General features: G+C 39.3%; 1 protein-coding gene across 3 annotated transcripts in view; it reads right to left on the bottom strand.

The window, feature by feature from the left end:
* Positions 1–22,633, bottom strand: part of LOC120535801 (NADPH oxidase activator 1-like) — a 48,177-nt gene that overhangs the window by 13,051 nt on the left and 12,493 nt on the right. For all 3 annotated transcript variants that reach the window (XM_039763884.1, XM_039763883.1, XM_039763885.1), the window contains exons 6-11: positions 19,878–19,985; positions 17,079–17,138; positions 16,829–16,866; positions 16,342–16,477; positions 3,777–3,836; positions 3,509–3,700 (exon numbers count right to left, since the gene is read on the bottom strand). In XM_039763884.1, coding sequence (XP_039619818.1) covers positions 3,509–3,700; positions 3,777–3,836; positions 16,342–16,477; positions 16,829–16,866; positions 17,079–17,138; positions 19,878–19,985 — 594 coding nt within the window. The remainder of the gene's footprint in view (positions 1–3,508; positions 3,701–3,776; positions 3,837–16,341; positions 16,478–16,828; positions 16,867–17,078; positions 17,139–19,877; positions 19,986–22,633) is intronic.

Consider the following 22,633-nt stretch of genomic DNA (forward strand, 5'->3'; position numbering starts at 1 on the left):
GGCTAAGCATTCATTCAATTTCCATATCCACTTATTCCAATACAACATTGCATTATGCCCAAGCATATCTCAGCATCACTGGACACTAATTAGGGACCAAACCTGGTGCCAGTCCATTATAACATTTATTCATTCCAACACCAAACACATTCATTTATATTTATGACCAATTTAGGGTCACTAACCATTCCATCTTTGGAAAGGTGCACCTGGAGAAAAGAACAGTGGATGCGAAGAAAACATCCAAGCTTTAAGATTTAAGATTTAAATCTAAGGTCCTGAGACCTTGAGACAGCAGCACTAAACAGCTTCATTGTGCTACCAACACAGGTAAACTGCAACTTTCAATGAGCCACAAACATGACAAATAAACTTTATAAAATGAGAATGACAGACTTTGGTAAAGGCCTTTTATCTTAATAGATTAACATACTGTTTTGGGCAAATGTTAGCACACAGAAAACCTTAGTGCTTCCTCCTCAGATTGTACCTAAAAAGCAACTCCTGGCTTAAAGAGTAGAAACCTTTAACAAACTAATTCTAGGAGCCCGTCCCATCCAGGGTATTGTTGGGTAGCCTGAATCCATTTTGGCAGCATTAAAAACAAGGCAGGAACCAAACCTGGATGGGATGTACACATCCACACTTTCTCAAACAGAGCATTTTTGGAGTAGGTAGTCAGGATCCAATTATCCATCAACTTTTAAATCCTGTTTTTTTTTATTTTTTAGTTTAGGGTCTCAGGAATGTCGAAACTTCCAATGCAACATAAGAACAAAAGATAGAAAGCTATTCTAAACACTAACCCATTGGAGAGCACACCCACAAACTCCACCATCCATTTTAGAGTCACCAGCTGACCTACATGCATGCATGGCTGTAGACTTTGAGCTTTAAAATGAAGATGAATGAGAAAGTTACTAAGAGGTGGATAGCTGCGTACAAAATAACATACCCTTCCAAGCACTGAATGGCTTCACTTACTGGAAAACATTCACCTTACTGATCATGTGAAGGAGAAAATGACAATTTAAAATTTGAGTAAAGTAACAGCTCAGGTAAGAAAGCCATTTTGCATTGCAGCCAGCTGTCAGACGTCCTGAATAGTCACCTAAAGGTGATCTCACCATGTGCTTGGGATTGATTTTTTGCCCAACAGCGACGTATGCAATTTTAAATGTGAAAGTGGCAAGGACAATGCCAGTCTCTGTGTTGTGAAAACTGCCAGCTTATGTGGACTGAAAGGTAAGCATGCATTTTAATTTAGCTTACAGGCATGAATAAATTCTACAGTGATTTGTCATTTACTCTTGAGGTGCATTTCTCAAATTTATTAATATTTTAATAGGTTTCTTTATTATTACCTGTACTGTGCCAGTGAATTTTCTGCTATTATCTATTATCCACGTTAATAAAAAGACAAGTATCTTTGTATGTGTATGTCCAGTTGCTAGGGTTAGGAAGAAAATTTAAAAAACAAGCAAAAGAAATCAAAAGTGATAATAAAAATACCAAATAAGATCCTAAAAATAAGATAATTGGTCTTATTGTTCTATTTTGTTGTCTGAAATTATACACAGGCAACAGCAATGTGGTTTTGTACACCTGCTGAGGCCACTTTAATGAGGTTTATAGCTGTAATGCTAATAGCTGATAACTTTTCATGATTGGCAGTGAATAAGTGAAAATAACAATAAATTGATGTACAAATTGGGAAACCAAAGTCCTGATGTAACTATGATAGAGATGCTAAACCAGGCCAATTTGATAGTGGCCACCACTGCATTTTTCCAGCAAATCATTTTGGCTGTAAGAGAGACTGGGTTGGTGAATGAGGTTGAGAGGAAGGGATTTGATGCTTTTTATTGTACCAAACCAAATGGACAACCCATGTATCAAATAAAAAAACCTGAGGTCTACATTGATTACTTAGATTTCAAACCATCTTAGACAGGTAGCACAGCTAAATTCTAAGAAATGGCCAATGGTGATGCAAAAAAGTTTTGTGATCATTTTATGAAAGTTATATCATAAAAACATAAGGATGAAGACCCCTGCTTAGCAGCACCATTAGGCCTTGTTCACACGGGTGTTAAATTCGAGCGTTTTTTGCGTTCGTAGCGTCCGGTGAGCGCGGATCAAGCGCCGAGTGTTTTCTACACGTAGGAGTCAATGAGAGTGTTCACACGGGCTTTGGTGACGTGCGTTTGTCCGGCAGCGCGTTTATACGGCATCAAAAAAACGTTGCATGCAGCTTTTTCTTGGCGTTCAAAACCCAACGAACGCAAGGAAACCGCTTCTAGTTCGTTTTCTGCGCGTTTATTTTACGCTTCGGAGGACCGGATATATATTTTCATATTGCTTATTTTATTTTATTGTCTCATGTAATTTGTAAACCATGAACCTATTAATTTATGTTCTAATATAATATTTGATAACGATTATGTAGGGGGGGCAATCCATGGCGGGGGCGCATTTCAGTGCATAACACCGGTGTAAGCACACACTTGACTACTGTTTCCTTACCTCAAAGTGACAAGTAGTCTCTTCGGGGCTAACGCCAAGTCGCATATTGGTTGATCGGCGTGCAATGTGGCATTGCACCAGCTGCAGCAGACAATCAAAAGTGGAAACCGACATCCGACAGTAATTAAAAAACTTGCGCGGAAATTTTCGCATTTCTTCATAAAGCACAAAAAAACTTCCTTTAACCCGACGTTGTGCAGTCAGAGGATGAACCCAGTAGCGGCGGCGATTTTTCTCTCCCTACGTCGCCGTATTACGAGTATTTTAAAACAAGAAGATTAATATCTAACATAGCAAAATGGTCCATATTGAAAGGAGGCACCTCAAATAAAACGACAAGGGCTTTCATATCCAGTTCCCGACACTGCCTCCACAGGTTAACACACAAACTACAATTTGGGTGCAGGCTGGCGTTAGACAGAGACAAACGAACGCCGGTGTAGAAGTCAATCGATCGCCACCACAAAATGCAACATAAACGTCTAGGACGTTCAGAGCAAGTTCGTTTATCCAAAAACTTAACGCCCGTGTGAACAAGGCCTCAATGTTATAAACAATGAGCTGTCCATCCTGTCTGGCAGGCTTTATGTTTTTTTCACCTTTTATTGCCATTGCCTATAAAATGCAAAAAAAAGTTTTTCTGCTTTCTGTTTTCAGTTCCAACATTTATATCATTAGTGGATTTCCCTGATTCTGTTAGGCCATTTTAAATTTCTAGTGTGAATGATGCAGCTGAAGAAAGAAACTTAAATTTAAGGCAGACGAGTAAATAAAGCATTTAATGCTTTTACTAAATGCTTTATGTACTCTAGGTTTTCACTCTTTCATAGTCCAAGTTACTCCTAAGTGTGTTGTCTTAAATACATTTTTTTATAACTGCTACTCCCAGATTCTGCTTTCCCTCATTAGGTTCCATTTGCATCTGAATTATCCTCAGATTTCCAGTTCCCACTTTAATCTTTGCAATATTTGCTATACTCACCATGGCTTGGTAACCCGGGGCTATTCTATATGGTGGGCTTGACCATTCAGGAGGTCTGCTTGTTAAAGATGAGGCTTTGATATCCAGGGTTTTTCCTAAGGGTGGCAAAATGGCACTGGTTTGAGGGCGACCTGGAGGTGTGTGTCCAGGAGGCCGAGGTAGAGGAATCCCTTTCAATAATCCACTCAGTAGCTGAGACAGGAAACAGAAGAACATGAGTAGGTTTGGTCTTGAAGGCAAGACAGTTGTGACATAGATGTTTACATACCTTTTTGTTCAACTCACTGGTGCTCATAGGCTGGAGACAGGTTGTAGGAAGCAGGCCTTTCTGAGGACACAAAAAAAAAGATAGGAAATCCTGACAACTTAGTTGGTAAAAGGTGGTGAGTATGTCAGCAGCATATATATCTGGTATGTCAGACAAGCAACTCATCTGCTCCTGCATTTCCCTGTTCCTGAGCCATCCAGTTGAATGCATATTATTTTAGTGCTGTGGAGAGTCAGAGCATTTTCAAACAGCATCAAATGCAAGGCATTAGCCAGCCTTGAATAGCTTACCAGACAATCAAAAGGCAAACTCACTCATAGCAGAACAATTTACAGATGCCAATTAATTAAGCACATGTTGTTGCAAAGGAAAACTAGAACACTCAGCGAAAAACCATACAGACCCAAAGAGAACATGCAACACAAATCCAGTCAGAGAGTGACTCATATCCAATTATCTAGTACTGTGAATCTGCACTTCTAACAACCGTGCCATCAGGCCACCTGATATTTCACCAGTGCAGAGGAAATGCTTTTACATTGCAATTGCTTCAGTCTGTCTCTCACTTCTTGTATTGAAATCACAGAAAGATTAGCAGGAATTGTCCCCCGCTTCCTTCAACGGCATTCTCTCACACAAAACATGCTCTTTCAGTTATATATTTGAATACTTAGACAACTTGGACACAGGCCCAGTGACCTAAATGTCAGGGAACAAGTCAGGTAAAGTTGGGGAGCATTCATTGGTACAGTGCGTTGCCGCACCCATTGTACAACAAAACAGCTCGGGATCCTGGTTGCTATCCCCCAAGACAGACATGCAGTCCAGTCCCACTCTCGGAAATTACCATCTATCTGACGTAGACAAGTGTTACATGAGCATACCCTTGGCCTGGTCCAGCTTGGTCCTCTCAACAATGAGGATCCTGTGAGTCAGATCACACTTGGGGAATTGCGCCACATGGACATAGTACCATAACTGATGCTCCCTCACAATGCAGGTAATGTGCTTCATTTGGGACGCAAGATCAAACCAGTGGTATCTGAAGAGACACAGTACCGAAGAAGTTCAGTCTTCATCTCAGGTCACTGGATGATGTCCATGTCTTGCAACCATAGAGCAAAACAGGAAGCAGCAGGACTGTAAAGACTTGGACCTTTGTCCTTTTGCAGAATATTGGGAAACCTCACACACCCCTTTCCAGCGAACTCATGATCCCCTATACTCTCCCAATTCATCTACTGACTTCATAGGAAGAGTTACCAGAGACATGAATGTCACTGCTGAGGTAAGTAAACCTCTCGGCAAGGTCAACATTCTCTCCACAGACAGACACAATGTTGATGGCTATTCCCAAGAAATTAAAGGCCTGGAAACTTGGTTTATATCTAAGACTCTTGCAAGCCAGACACTCAGACTCCTCGCTCAGTCTCTCGAGGTTCCTGATCAGAACCTCCATTGATTCCGTGAAGATCACAGCATCATTATCAAAGTCAAGATCCGTGAACCTCTCTTCACCAACAAATGCCCAACAGCCGCTGGACCCCACTACCCTGCCCAACACCCAGTCCTTGCAAACATTGAACAGAGTAGGAGCAAGAACACACTCCTGACGAACCCTAGAATCAACTGGAAAAACACAGAGGTTCTGCCTCCACTCTGCACAGCATTCACAGGACCAGTGACAACCAGCATCTCAGGATGTCCCACAGGACAGCTTGATCAAATGAGTTGAACACTTTATGAAAATCGACAAAGGCTGCCAAGAAACCCCACCAATATTTGTGTTTGCGCTCCATGAGAACCCTCAGTGCCAGGATGTAGTCAATGGTAGACTTCTTATGCATAAAACCAGACTGCTCCAGTTGCTGGTAGGTGAGCATAGATCACGTATAGATCACAAATTCTAATGAACATGACCCTAGCAAAACACCAAGAACAGTGTTATTCCCCTGTAGTTGCCGCAATTCAGGCAATCACACTTCTTTTTCCAGATAGGGACAACAAGTTCCATTTTCCAGTCAGTTGGGATGACTCCTGTCTCCCAAATGGAAGCATAGATTGCTTGCAATTCAAGGAGGACAGCCTTACCACCAGCCTGGAGAAGTTCATTCCAAATACCACTGATCCCTGCTCCTTCCCTACCTGCAAATGGTTCACCACCTGTGCAATCTAAGTGAGATAGGGTGGTTCAAAGCCTAAAGAACAGTGGACCCTCAGAAGTCCAACGACCTAGCTGGAGGATCAGCTTTAAACAGCAGCTCAAAGTAGCCAGCCCAGTGGGTCACAATTGCATCATCATCAGTAAGGACCCTTTCATCACCCACCCTGACTGTGACTCTCCAAGCACAGATTCAGGTGTGCGTAATGCTTCGATTCCTCTGTAAGCAAGATGTGGGTCACAAGACCATAGATGGTGTATCACTTACTCACAGATTCCTCTAAAAAAAGCCTCCTTATGTGCCCTCAGTTCCCAGCTCGTAGTGGATTTGCCATCAAGCTGTGTGCTGTGAGTCCTCTTGATAATATCCAGGGTGCCCATCAAGATGAAACACCTCCTTTTGGGAACAAAGCAGTACCAACACAACTCTCAGCACCCTTCAGGTGACTTGCCACTAGGTCATATTAGGATCAGCAGCAAACTGCATGCAAACTCATTAGAAACAGCATGACCTTGGACTCCGGCCAGGGCCAGCCTCACTCTTCTAGTTGTTTGTAGCCTTTTGGACCTAAGCTGGATCAGAGTAACAACAAGTCTGTTGTCAGAATTCACAAACTGGGCACTTCCGCAGGCCCTGCAGTTCTGTAGGACCCTCTAATGTCTGTCCACGAGGATGTGATTAATCTCCCTCACCACATCACCAGTATTGGAGTATCAAGTCCAACAATGCAGCTCCGGGTGCTGGAACCATTATCCAGTGATCTGCAGCACCTGACCTTTTGGAAAATCAAGAAACATGGAGCCACTTTTACAAAGGAGCCAATCTGCCACAGCAACAGCTACTCCTTGAGTACAACAGTCATCACAGTGACCAGACCAATAAAAGGTGTACCCACTTATATAGATCTGGCCATTCCCAGCTCTGCACACTTCAGGGAGGGGCGCCAGTAAAATGTGGAGTTTATGAAGCTCCTCCAAAAACAGAGAAAGATGTTCATCATTCCATGTGCCTAGCCTGAATGGGAACCAAGAGCCTGAACCATTTGGCTCTCCAATGGTTTTGTCTCCTCCGGAGATCAGGCTCCTGAGGGCTTCCCCCACCCTGCCCTCATAATGCGAGCAGCTTTCCTATAGGTAGCTGCAGCAGGGATACTCCTGTGGCGAGCAGAAAGGAGCCCTGCCTGCCGTTTCAGAGCTGCATGAAGTTTTTTTTTTTATGGTGGCTGAATTGATAATACTTCCATCTACCTCCAAGCTGAATATAGTTTAATGTCATACCCAAGACAGAGGATCAGAGGTCAGAGAACCTCTGATGAAAATTATACCAACAGAAGCCTCTGTAAGATAGGGCAACTAATTTATTAATTATTATTCTATGTCTTCTCTAGTGTCTTCTACTTTACTTAGTCCTGCTGATAAGTGTTAGCCTATTTTGGTTGGTTGAGTTGGTTGAGTAAACCTTACTGCTATCTCTATAGTGTGTAGCTTGTGAGCTTTAGCCACCATATGTTACATGCCTACAAAATCCAGCACTGCCATTTTAGCGATTCTGGGAATGCAAAACAATCATCATATAATTTCTCCAAGTTGTGTTTCTGAAAGGTGTGTTTTACTCTATTTGTTTTTCATTATTATTGAATGCAAGGTGTGTATAGTTTATAATGTTTTCCTCCAATTGCCAGCTTTTCATGTAAAGCAGACTAATCGTGGCTCCAATTATTCTGGTGTAAATTATGTAGTACAGTATATGCCATCTACTCAATTAGTATAATGAAGTTATTAGACTGTGTTTGACATCCTATTAATACAAATAAATACTTTATTTGTTTGAATGATGCATTTTTATTTGATTGGTTCCATCTTGTGCCAAGTGTTGGGGGCCATAGTGGTGCCAGGATTTCATAAAAGGGTGGGCCAAATGTCCTTTTTATTACTGTGAAATATACATTCATTAAAAAAAATAGAAGTCTAGTCATACCAACATAAATGGCATTATTGTTTTTTATTTGGATGACTAGTGTGAATGACTTCTGTTAATATGAAATTTAAATAAATTTAAAAATGTTGAAGATAAACTGACTGCCTACCTTTTGACAACTCAAAAGACATACCAGCTAATTGCAAAGGCACAAATGCCCAAATAACATCTGTTCTAATTTTTACCAGTAGCCTTATATAACAGCAAACAGTTGGACTCAATCCCTTACAATTTGTGTATGCATATTTGATATGTGTGTTGCCAGTCCCTGAATAAATATACAAGTGAATCTGTTCTTAATTAGATTAATACAAAAATGCCAACATTGCATTTTTTCCAGCCACATACTGTTCACTGATGTTTCAGTGAGCTACAAAGCTGCATGCCTTACCGGCTGTAACAGAAATGGGAGTAACTTTAATAGTGATTGAGTCTGTGGCTCTTGAATATAACACAAATTTATGATCTGGCCGTTCCTTTGACATTTGTCGTCTGGCTAGCTGTAGATTTTCCAGCACAGAAGTAATAGCATTAATAACAAATCTATCACTATAGTGAGCTCAGCTAGCAGTGGGGTTTAAGGCCTTGTTCACACGGGCGTTAAGTTTTTGGATAAACGAACTTGCTCTGAACGTCCTAGACGTTTATGTTGCATTTTGTGGTGGCGATCGATTGACTTCTACACCGGCGTTCGTTTGTCTCTGTCTAACGCCAGCCTGCAGCCCAAATTGTAGTTTGTGTGTTAACCTGTGGAGGCAGTGTCGGGAACTGGATATGAAAGCCCTTGTTTTATTTGAGGTGCCTCCTTTCAATATGGACCATTTTGCTATGTTAGATATTAATCTTCTTGTTTTAAAAATACTCGTAATACGGCGACGTAGGGAGAGAAAAAATCGCCGCCGCTACTGGGTTCATCCTCTGACTGCACAACGTCGGGTTAAAGCAGTGCTTCTCAATTATTTTCTGTCATGCCCCCCCTAGGAAGAAGAAAACATCTCGCGCCCCCCGCGCGACTATAAATAGTATCATTTGTCTATAAAATTGTTATAAGTACACCTCTGCTTAACACTGTATCCTTATTACCGTATAAGAGAATAAAAAAAGAAAGAAATATGGACCAATTTACAACAAAGAATAGCTTTATTAAATGTAACAGAAAAGATTTAAAGTGCATTCTAAATTCAAAAAAAATTTAAAATAAAAATAAAAAGCATGTTCCCCTTGACGGAGCCACGGGGGCGCGCCCCACTATTTGAGAAACACTGGGTTAAAGGAAGTTTTTTTGTGCTTTATGAAGAAATGCGAAAATTTCCGCGCAAGTTTTTTAATTACTGTCGGATGTCGGTTTCCACTTTTGATTGTCTGCTGCAGCTGGTGCAATGCCACATTGCACGCCGATCAACCAATATGCGACTTGGCGTTAGCCCCGAAGAGAGACTACTTGTCACTTTGAGGTAAGGAAACAGTAGTCGAGTGTGCGCTTACACCGGTGTTATGCACTGAAATGCCCCCCCTACATAATCGTTATCAAATATTATATTAGAACATAAATTAATAGGTTCATGGTTTACAAATTACACGAGACAATAAAATAAAATAAGCAATATGAAAATATATATGTTGTATATGAAAACATAAATATATTAATATTTTTTCATATACAACATGTAAACTTATATATATCCGGTCCTCCGAAGCGTAAAATAAACGCGCAGAAAACGAACTAGAAGCGGTTTCCTTGCGTTCGTTGGGTTTTGAACGCCAAGAAAAAGCTGCATGCAATGTTTTTTTGATGCCGTATAAACGCGCTGCCGGACAAACGCACGTCACCAAAGCCCGTGTGAACACTCTCATTGACTCCTACGTGTAGAAAACACTCGGCGCTTGATCCGCGCTCACCGGACGCCTACGAACGCAAAAAACGCTCGATTTTAACGCCCGTGTGAACAAGGCCTTAATTTGTCATTGGGGCATCACTGAAATTTAATGCTGACATCAGACTCTGGTACGTTTTGCATTTCTATTTGTTTCCTTTCACTAAATAAAACTAAAATGGTTGTTTGTTGAGACTTTGCTCATATTTCCCTACAACAAGACCAACCCCAACTAGTAAGTTTACTAATTGATAGCCTCTTCTTAATGTTACATGTTTTGAGCAGGTGTAGTTATTAACATGTAAAGTCAATCTTATTTTCTACATGTAATTACGAATATATTTGCTATTCAGATATTCACTTTCCAAATATTTATTTAGAGTTAAAAGAACTCTTCTAGTTATAAAGTTAGCACTGGTAATTTTGCTATGTAAAGGAGATGTGTATTAAAATGCATGTATACATTATAGACTAATTACCATTTAAGACATGTACGTTGTCACATGAATGTGCATAGGGGACAGTTTAAGGGTTTGGTTTATTGTAATCTTCCCTGAGGAAGCCAGAGGGTGACTAATGCCTTTTCTCTTCCTCTCTCTGCAGACCAAAAGATTGACAACCATGTTTCCACCCACCTGTACCTGCCTCTTCCTGCCAAGAACCTTTGTCACTGGAAGCAAGGCCATCTTAATTAGTCTAACTTCTTTTCTTTTTCAACATACTATACATAGCATTTTATTTGAATATGCAGGGTTAGATGTATTATCTCCTTTTGTCTCTTTGTTACAACATTTAGAAATGGAAACAGCTTTGAGATTGAAAGATAAAGACAAACAAAATTTTTTTAGGGGAAACCGCAAGGGATTCTGAAATTGTGCACATTGTCACTTATATTATAAACAGATCAGGGTGAGCATGTACACAAATGCATCAGCACTGCACCTGAGGGCCTTAACTTTTCATTTAAAACATCTTAAATTTAAGCAAAAGCAAAATGTTTTGTAATGATGATAGATTCAAGGAAGTCATGGTGTTGGCTGCTAACTCAAAACTTTAAATTTAAGCTGACAGCAAAGCTGTCATAAGCAATATACTACTTAGTGACCCATCTATACCCAAAGATGTAGCAATGAGTGGCTTGCTGTATCTAGCAGCGTGCAGCTTGATGAATTATAGGATATCACCCATTTTTAATAATACAGCCCAAATCAGTGTGCTTGTTCATGATGGGACTTGTAAGAGTAGTGTTCCATTCTTTCACCTCTTATAAATAAAAAAAGACATAAGTACAATTACTGCTCATTCAAAAGATATGTTGCTCAAGAAATACATTGCAATTAGGAAATTGGTGCCAGTCTCAAGAGATGGAATAATGACAAAGTGTTGCCAAAGTACTATTTATTTTGAGAGCTCCCACATTTGTCAGATATCTCGATGTCCTTTAATAGGCTCTAGTCAACAAAGCAGTTGATTATTCAAATGTTTTGACCTTTTGTTATTAAAACACTAAACCAATTTTGATGTAACTGATGCTAATCTCAGACATTGTATTAGACAGGTTGTAAAGCTAATAAGCTTTTAGCGCAACAAATTCACAAGCAAGATGTACGCAACGCAATCTCGGTAATCACTAACACGAACGGAGATAAAATCATCGAACACAAAAATATAATGTACACTTTTAGAGACTACTATAAATCCCTATATACTACTGAGTTTAAAGAAGACAATATACAATCTAATGCATTTCTGGATACATTACAGATACCACAAATTGACGCTTTTAGTGTGGAGGAACTCGATAAACCTCTGTCATTATCAGAATTACTGGATGCTATAAAGTCACTCCAAGGTGGAAAAGCAGCAGGCCCTGACGGCTACCCTGCAGAGTTTTACAAGAAATTCTCCGCTTAGCTAGCTACCCTCCTATTAGCAACATTTACAGAAGCCAGAGATAACCAATCTCTTCCACAAACCTTTCGCCAAGCACTAATCACTGTCTTTCCAAAACAAAATAAGGACTTATTACAATGTGCATCATACAGACCAATTTCACTTCTGAATAACGACGTTAAAATACTCTCTAAAATCATAGCTAGAAGGATGGAGAAAGTGCTCCCCTCAGTAATATCACAAGACCAAACTGGATTTATTAGGGGCCGACACTTATCTTCAAATCTTCGACGCCTGTTTAATGTAATATACTCACCAACTAAATCAAACACCCCAGAAATATTATTATCATTGGATGCAGAAAAAGCATTCGACATGATTGAATGGAAATACCTTTTACTATTTTGGAGAAGTTTGGGTTTGGCCCAACATTTGTGCATGGATTAAATTACTGTATACTAACCCAGAAGCTTCAGTTTGCATCAATAACATTTGCTCAGACTACTTTAAACTAGAACGTGGCACAAGACAAGGATGCCCTTTGTCACCACTGCTGTTTGCAATTGCCATTGAACCACTGGCAATACATTGTCGAAATACTGATCAGATAAAGGGGATTAGCAGAGAAGGACTGGAACAGAAAATCTCATTATATGCAGATGACATGGTACTGTATATATCGGATCCAGAAAATTCTGTGCCTGCAGTCTTAGCAGCACTCACAGAATTTCAAAAGCTCTCTGGTCTCAGAATTAATCTGAATAAAAGTGTACTCTTTCCGTGAATTCTCAAGCATATAATATTAGATTAGACACCCTACCTTTTATCATTGCAGAACAGTTTAAATACCTCGTAAACATCACAAGTAAACATAAAGTTCTATATCAACAAAATTTCGTGCCTGCATGGAAAAAATTAAACAAGACTTGCATAGATGGTCAACCCTTCATCTCACACTAGCTGGAAGAATTAACACTGTTAAGATGAATATTCTTCCTAAGCTCCTTTTTATTTCAAAACATACCAATATACATTAATAAATCGTTCTTTAAGCAATTAGATTCAACAATAACCTCATTTATTTGGAATTCTAAACATCCACGCATCAAAAGAGCGACCCTACAAAGACAAAAGGCAGAAGGTGGCATGGCTCTACCTAACTTCCAGTTTTATTACTGGGCGCAAATATACAGGCGATAAGAACCTGGACACAAATAGAAGAACATACACAGGCATGGACCGCAATAGAAGTAAAATCCTGCAGTACTTCTTTGTATTCCTGCTCTGTGCTCCAATAAACACACGTTATCGGCAATACACTAATAACCCAATTGTGCTCCACTCACTTAGAATCTGGAACCAATGTAGAAAGCATTTTAAGACGGAGAAGCTTCTTTCTGTGGCACCCTGCAAAAGAACCACCTCTTTCAACCTTCACAAACATATGCAGTTTTAATATCTGGAAAAATTTGGAATTAACTTGCTTAGAGATCTTTATATAGACAACGCCTTTGCATCCTATGAACAATTACATTCCAAATTTAACATTCCAGCTACAAATTTCTTTCACTATCTTCAAATCAGGAACTTTGTTAAACAGAACCTTCCAGATTTTCCTCATCTTGCACCCTCATCCACGCTGGAAAAATATTGCTCAATTTCAAGGAATTAGACTCCATCTCTACAATATATAAAATCATTTTACAATCCCTTCCTTTCAAAGATCCAAGAGGACACTGGGAAAATGACCTCTCAATTAATATATCAGAAAAGGAGTGGAAAGTAGCAATGCAGAGAATTCACTCAAGCTCCATATGCGCAAAGCATACAATTATACAACTCAAAATTATATATTGAGCACATCTGTCTCACTTAAAACTCTCCAAAATGTTTCCAGGGCATGATCCAACCTGTGAACGTTGCAACCAAGCCCCAGCCTCACTAGGTCACATGTTCTGGGCCTGCACCAAATTAACATTATTCTGGACAAAAATTTTTAATTACCTCTCAGACAGCCTTGGACTCACAATCCCTCCTAACCCATTAACAGCTGTGTTTGGGGTTCTTCCAGAGGGTCTTAAAGTGGAGAAGGACAAACAAATTGTGATTGCATTCACTACACTGTTGGCACGCAGACTTATTCTGATAAACTGGAAGAACCCAAACTCTCCTCTTTTAAGTCAGTGGGAAACTGATGTGTTATATTATTTAAAATTGGAAAAAATCAAATACTCAGTTAGAGGATCTGTACAGACTTTTTTCAAAACATGGCAGGATCTAATCAGTAATATTTTAAAATAAGTTTATAAAGCACAGAGAATTTATTAATTTAGGTATTTTTACAAGCCTTAAATTTTACACCGTTTGGCTTGCTCTCTCTCTCAAGGGTGGGGATCGATCTGTTCTTAGCATAATTCTTTTTTTGTAAAAACTTGATTGCTATGTATTGATTGTAATAAAATTAATAAATAAAAATTAAAAAAAAAAAAAAAGACAGGTTGTCTCTATCTACAAGTGTCAGATTTCAAAACACTTATGAATAGTGTGTGTGTGTGTTGGTGGGTTCATGGGCATCTCATGATTATCAGCCCCTTGACATCTCCAGTACTTTGAAATGGCTTAAAGGTTTACACACGAACCCTGATCTAATCACATATTGAGTTTTTCAATATTATAAAATATACAATATGGTGGATACAATGTTACGGTTAATTTTACCACACAATTATGCAGTGACTCATCACAGACATGTCTGTGACTCATGGCTTTAGAAACCAAACAAAAGAGGACAACAACATCATACATGCATTTTAGCACTCATGTGGTGCTCTGCTGAATTGATTCATTTGTGCTTGCAAAATAATTTCCATGATTTACTGAAAAGAGCTGTTTAAAAAGAACAAGCCAGTCATGTGACTGTAAAATGTAAAACATTGCAATGCAGAAATACCGTGAAGTACAAAGTGAAGATATTTGCTGTAAAATGTAGTGGAATAAAGGGCAAAAGTATTCACAGCTAGATCTACTTATGTTAGTAAAGTGAAAAATTCACTTAAGTACAGTATAGTAACAAATTTATTGTGATTCATTACTTTCCACTCCTGCAACTCCATAAAGTTTAACAATGAGTGCTACCTTTTCATTTAGCTTTTTGTCGTATTGGTAATAGAACAGAGGACGTGAGTGACTGAGGGAAACAGGTCAGAGGTTAAAACTGGGAGATCTAGCCTACAAAATCATAAACAATAAAAAGCCCAAGGCAGGAACTAGAAACCAAGAAATGAGAACACTAAGTCAAATACCTAGAGATCAAACATCGCAGGAACAAGGTACAGAAAGAGTTTTGGGATGATAAAGTTTGATGCCATGGCAGAGCTTTGGATGCCCTTTAAATACATGTTGTTGATTCAGATGTCATCTTTGCTGTGTCTCCCATAGAATGTTGGGATAGTTCCCATGGCTATGGGAGATGTGAGTGACACAAAACAGCTTCAAAGTATTAACTCTTTCAGGGCTAACATTGACTTTTGTCAAAAGGAGGAGTTGACGATTGTAATCAACTGTAAACTGTGACAAAACCTACCGTTATGTTTTAGTTGGACTCTCGTTGCTAGAAGGAAAGTTAGATTTATTGGTTTGACCAAGATTCCCTGCACTGTTGTGAGTAGCAAGGCTCACACAACGGCAAAAATGGCATTGACATCTGGCAAGAGATCAAAGCGAATGCGTAAAGCAAAATACTCCGTGGATGACGCTTTGCATATTATCTTTGAACTGGGCTATGACTTGTCGGACTCAGTTTTTGACACAAGTGATCGAAAACAAATGTGAGGTTCCAGCTTCAGCTGATTGGTCCCCAGCTAATCATGGTACTGACGGTGTTCGCCAGGGAGGACTGCCACTTAAAAATGATAAGATGTCGAAACCAGATTATAATGCACTGTGACCGTGACCGCTGCTGCTGTCCCAGCCATGCAAAGACAGCCTGGCAGCAAGCCTGCCGCACATTCTTGGCAAACTGCCAGCCGCAGCATACAGCAACAAATGTCTAATGTTGATTTCTGAATAACACCATTGTTTTTTGGAAAATATATTCAGCCCTCAAAGAGTTAAATTAGAAAACTAATTGATTATTCATAATCCTTGATATAGAAACCCTCCAAAACCATGTAAAGATTGTTGGTAAGGGCGTTAAAAAGCCAGAGAAAAATAAACAACAATATTGAAATGATGGCAGTCATTTATAATTGGCTTTAATGTTCAAATGCTGTTAAATGATCCAGAGGCGTTTCACTCCAACAGTTCATACTTCTATTACACCCTCTATTACTAATTCTTTTCTCAGGCCAGACCAACTCAGAAGGCACCACTCTTCCCTGAATCTGAGGTCTTGCATGCATATCCCATCAGCCTCTTTCCACAGCGCAGAAGTCATGTTGGCAGCGTTTAAAATATTAAACACTTCCAGACTAAGACTCTACTTTTCCTTTTCTAATTTGAAAATACTGTGTTACACCCTCATTACATGTGTCAAAGTCTGTTACAATCCCAGTTGAACTCATATTGCTCAACTGCAAGAACACCTAACGCCACATGAATACTCAAATATCCAATGAGAGTAATGTTCTTATGAAAAAACAAGCGCAAATAGGTACAGACCTTCCCATCATGAATTACAGTTGACCAGCCTTGCTGTCCTTGGTCCAACTTAAATACTGTATCTCCAGGCTGTACTTGCAGCTCACTGGCACTCTGCTCGGAGTAGCCAGATATAACAGTGAAGTACCGGGGTTCTCTGTAAAAAAAACAAAAAAACAAAACACTTCAGTATCATGTAGCTGGATGTGTCATTACAATACAATTAAGAAAGGAAAAGCAGAAATTAAAGCTCAGCTCAACGTCTAGAGGTATTTGAATCTGGGAGTGCACCTGATTTCGGTACAATAAGAATTGATGAAGCAGTCATTACAATGACTGTGGCATGCAACTATAACTGGACCAGAGAGTGCAGCTGTCATAAAGATGACCACCTTGTGCAGGAGCTACTTGTACTGTAAGGGGGTGCAGGTAGTCAGCTTGCCTCAACTGCTTTGTTAAACAACAAGTAGAAAAGTAAGCTACCAGAGTTAAAAAAAAAACAACTTACTGATTGTCATACGTTTCAGGTTCATAAAATCCTGGTTTCTGAAAGGAGTAGAAAATGAGTTTAGCATTTCAGCATGTTCTGAAATTTGCCTGTCATCTCTGACCATACTGGCAAATTCAAGTGTGCTTTCTGCATTTCCCAGTTATAGAAGTAGATGAAACTGTCAAATTCAAGAGCCAAGCCAAAGTGGCATGGACATCAAGCAAAATGGCGACAAGAGGACCTAGTCATATAAAGAGAAATTAGGTACCTGAGGTCTAAGAGCCTCAAACCCAGCAAAGTCATCATCTGGGAGTATTGAGGAAATAACCTAAAAGGATTGAGAGCAGAGTTAATACAGAAGAGTATTTATGAAATGGAAACAAATAGAAATCAATAACATGTACTATCAAAGCAAATAACAAGAAATAGGGAAACACTGGAGAATCATTTGTGCCTTGCAAAGGCATCACAATGAGCGACAGTAGAATGGTGATGACTCATGGGAACTGGCCCCATTGGCCTGAGGATAACCAATGACAAGGATTACTGTACCTGTGCCAGGTTTCCCTACCTGAGGATCATCTGCGACAACAGTTAGCCAACCACAGATTTGGAGAGCCACAATGTGATCTGGTTTCAATTCAGAAATGACCTTCAGTCTTTAAATGAAGCCTTTGCTTAAAATGTGTATCTGTTTTGTTTGTTTGTTTTTTCTCAACAAAAATAAGAAAGAAAATCTAGACATTTGTAATTTCATCCATCCATCCATTATCCAACCCGCTATATGCTAACTACAGGGTCACGGGGGTCTGCTTGAACCAATCCCAGCCAACACAGGGCACAAGGCAGGAAACAAACCCCAGGCAGGTGCCAGCCCATCGCAGGGCGCACAAACACACACACACACCCACACACAAATCATACACTAGGGACAATTTAGAATCGCCAATGCACCTAACCTGTATATAATTTTCTACTGGAAAATACTAAAAATAAGTGTTGAATATTTGACTCCACTTCAATGTGAAGTATTTTATTTTAAAACTCTCATGATATGTACTTACAGTATATTTGGTAAACCAAACCTGGGGGTGGGCGATCGAAGCGAGCAGGGGGTGGAGCCCCCTAGCCTGCTAAAAATAAAAGTCACTTTCTAAATTAAGGCTCTAATCAAAAAAATAACTATAGAATTAAAATTCTTAAGTTTATAAACCCCATAAACAATACCCTAGTGTGGTATAGCAGGTCCACAGCTCCTGTCAAAGGGTCGCTTTTAAAATAAATAATCACCGCTCTCACGGCTTAGCAAGGGGGCATGGTACTGTGGCTGAAGCGATTCTCGGGGCGATTTGCGGTGTGGGCATTTCTCACCTAAGTGCACAGGTCAGAGACTGTCCACATCCGTGGTTGTTCCTGGGTCTGCTGATTTGCCACAGCTGCCATACCCTCTTGATAAATAGAAGCACGAGTCGGTTAGGGGGGGAGAGAAAGAAGAAAGTAAAGAAAAGAACAGAAGATGCAGGAGAAAGGAGAAAGCAGGAAGTATTTGATAAAGAGAGAGAGAGAGTGCAGGCTCGCGTTGCAGCTGAACAGTGAGCCTGGGTGTTGGGCTGACACCCAGGGAATAGTAGTAGTGGTCACTCCCACTGAGTGATCATGGAGCGGGATTGACCAGATGGTGGATGACTCTCTGCATAAGGCCGCGGATGGCAGCGGGAGTCGGGACTTGGGGAGTGTATTCCCCAGCATGGGCGCCCTGGTCGCTGTGGATCCCAAGTCGCTGTCAGGAGGAGCCTACCGGATCCAGGGATCGGAGAGGCAAACTGAACAGCTGAAGTAGGCAGACTGAAGGTCAGCTGCAAGTAGAGTGACTCCCCTGTTGAGAAGCCCAGACAGGGAAAGCAGAGAAGTCACCAGGCTTGTTTTTAAAAGATTGCTTCCTGCATTAATTTTACCTCGTTGTTTTTAAGAAGACTTTTTCTAATTGTTTTAAACCTCTACGTGTCACATCTGCTTTTATGGATTATTTATTTGAAGAATTTTGAATGCACTGCACTTTATTTTGAACACTTTGTTTTTGTTGTGTTTTAATAAAAACACTTTACACTTTTGCACCATCCCCTTGCTATGTTGTTGCCTCACTGCTAAGCTCATTGGTGACATTACCGACGGTGTTGGGTTCAAGGGCTCCCAGACAGAAGATGAGAGCATGCAACAAACCCGCATCGTCACACCTAGATGATTTTTATAGCCTCAGAAAAGCCTGTAAAAAATTAAACACACACTATTCATAACACATGATACCCAGGGTGTAGTTTCCTGTAGCCCATTCCTTGAATGCAGCAATTGCTGTACAGTATGTTTTGAGAATGATTTGAGTGGTTAGGCCATGGTCTGCTGGTGAGGAGGGGCTTTGTACCTAGACCCCCCTATCCAGACATATTGCCTCCCAATCCAATTTGTTAAGAAATGTATTTTTATATAGAGCACATACATATTCTTTTAACCAATGTGTCTTAGGTAATACAAATTACCATAATATATAAGAAAAATAATAAAATAAGTTACATTTGAAAACACCAAGCATATCTTTTTATTATTACTTTTTATTTCCCAGTGTATTTTTTTGGTTTCTGAAGCATTTCTCTTTGTTTTTGAATAGTACTTTCACAAATTCATGATCTTCATTACAGTATATAGTGCTTTTTAGTTTCCTGCTTCTTGACTCAAGAGTTGTTTTAATGAAAGTTGTCTGTACTTTTGATAAAATTATAACTTAATGATTGCTTCCAATTTTCTCTATTTTCACTTCCATCATTTGGTCTCAGTTAGAAGTTCATTAGTTTTGTAGTGAATGTGCTCAGCATGATAATAAGAAAAGCCAAATGGTGCAAAGTCAATTCAATAGCCAGAGTAGGAATTAAAGTATAATGTCCCATTTAGTGGTTAGTTAGAGCAATCACTTCACATACCATAATACCGTGAATCAAATTTACTGTGGGAGCTCCAACTCCTTTTCCCATGTCTTTTCGGGGCTGCGGTTAGGTCATTTTCATTGCTCACCTACCCTAGGTTTACCAAGAAAGTCTCTCTGGTCCAGCTGCTCCACATCCTGCTGTTTGGGGCGAAAGATCTCTCCTTTAGGGACCAGTAGAGGCTTAAGTGTCATCTGGCGCTGTGAAAAAGACAAAATTACAGAAAAGGCAAGAATAAAAAATTAAAGGGCTAATAAGAGCTGGAGAAAGAGAGAGAAAGATGACAGGACCTAAGAGGATACATAAATTAGAAGGAAAACAGAATATGAGAATCTAATATTCATTTCGGTGTCATTTTGAGACTACTTAGTAGTATGACATACCCAGCACGGAAATTATTTGTAAATGGCCTATAAAAGATGTGATTCACTTTGGACAATGCATGAGACAGGCCACTCAAGTCTTAACACAACCTTGTTTTTATCTGCCCCTAACTAACTGTAATTATTACATTTGTCCTTATAGTGAATTCAAATGCATTGAATGCAGAGTACTGTGTGCCGCCATCTTATAAAGGAGAAACATGTTGATGCAATATATCATCTGACTCCATATAACAAATCTATGAACAGATATAGCAACCATAAAACATGGCTGCAGCAATGCAAAACTTGTTACAAAATGGTGTCAATATAATACTAATTAGCACCCAATAAAACAAATGCAAACATTTCAAAATGAATCTGACTGCATTCCAGGATGCCAAAACCCACCATCATTTCACTACATCACTGCACTAAAAGTGAAGTAAACAGTATATTTGGAACAAAAACATCAACAATATCAATTGTAAATGGACCCTTAACTCAAACCATCCTTCCAACAGTGGTTGCACAATTGACACAATTTATGAGGAGTAACAGACAAGCAAAAGTAAGTCAACTGATAATCAAGTTTAAGAGTGATGTGGAAGGAGGCATACTGGAATGATTAATATGTTGTATCTTGTCATGGAAGGTGTAGGGCAATTAATAACCTAATCATGTTCCACTGCTACCCAGAAAGTTACTGGGAGACAGGCTCTGCAACACTGGCAATGCACATCAAACAGAAATCCCACCTAAAAGAAGGTGCATATACAACCATGCAAACACATGTCAAACTTCATGCTTTGGTAAAAAAAAATCCCATTATAGTCTTTTATTAAGATTTGCCTTCTCAGTGTGTTCTACCCTTAGTCTACTGAGCATCCCAATCCCTGCTGAGGTACAGTGTCCCCATTGTGTGATGTTGCTAGCACCATGTTTAACAGTAGGGAGAATGCGGATAAAAGAACTCCAGCAGTGTCATATAAAACCGCAAGGTTATTGGTGCAGTGTATGCTTTTTATTATGCAAATAATCTATCCCATATAACATTTTGAATAAAGTTGCCAGTTAGATAAAGCAATTTGCAAAGTACAAAGAAAGTTAATTGTTAGCTGCTTCATGTTCCTCAGGTTATAGAACCTTACATGGCAAAATTATATGGTAAAATGGATAAGAGTGCCTCTCCTTTTCTGAAGCATATCTGAAACAATAAGAGTACATTTTAACATGTATTTCTGTACCATTGGAAGAATCTCTTAACTGGTAATATCAGCCTGAGTCCAATAACAACACCATCATACTGGCCTTAAAGGCCATCCAAAGGGTTATGAAATGTGAACATAAAATCACAGGATCTGACTTGCAATCCATCAAATAGATCAATTACCAGTATTTATATATAAAGGATTCCAAGCATGCATACTATACTCTCTTTACCTAACATAAAAGCCAAAATCAGACCAGACTATTCAAAAATATTCTTATCCTCTTGTATTAAATGTAGTGAATATCTAAGACTACATGATTGTATGATTATTTTAAACACTAATACGGATTTCAACAATGTGGCAATATAAGGATGAGGCTTACAGCTTCTGTTTTAATAGGTCCAGGCGATGGCTGGGTTCATATCACAAATAGGATGCTGCCTGAGTGGAATTTGTGCTTTATTCTTGTGTCTATGTGTTCTTTTTCTCTGGATACTCTGGGAGTTTCTCACATCCCAAGCACATACACATCTAGGCTATATTACATATACACAAATTTTCCAGTGATTTTTCAGCCATAGCCTTCATTTACACAATCTTAGCAAGTTGTTAGCAGTTGATTGCACGCTCCTGTGAAGTTGGTCACCTAAGGTGACATGCCCAGCCACTCACTCCGACTAGTCTGTGATTTCTTCCTATAAAGTCCGATAGATTTAAGTTTGCCTTTAGGTTTAGAGGCAAGCTCTGAATATATGAGAGCTGACAACCAATGAATGCTCATCCAGATGTATAATGCTAAAATGTAGCAATGAGGAGTAAGGACCACAAGTGTTTTGGTCCTTACAAATAAAAGAGAACCTTGTCTGTCTGATGTCTTCTGTCTTAAGTAAGATGGAATAATTTGGACAAAATATATGTGCAAATAAATAAATGCTCTGTGAAATGTGACAATAAATAAAGAAAAAGAGTATTAAATGTGTATGTAAGTAACTAGATGTCAAATATGTTTTTTTGTTTCTTCTTATTTATTTATTTATTTATTTATTCTCTAATATTCCTCTGAACACAACATGTAATACGGCTTGAATGTGTCACTTTCACTTGTCACTTTCACTTGTCAAAACTTAGAGTGGAGCTCTAGGGAATGCAGTGATTGGTGAATTACAATGCCGGCTCTGGCATGCTATTGACTGTAAGAAGAAAGGGGCATGCACAATTGTGTTGGTGGGTCGCCACTCAGATGGATATGTTATTTTGGACTTTATTTTGGTT

This window comes from Polypterus senegalus, chromosome 9 (assembly GCF_016835505.1).
Source record: "Polypterus senegalus isolate Bchr_013 chromosome 9, ASM1683550v1, whole genome shotgun sequence".
Lineage (NCBI taxonomy): Eukaryota > Metazoa > Chordata > Cladistia > Polypteriformes > Polypteridae > Polypterus > Polypterus senegalus.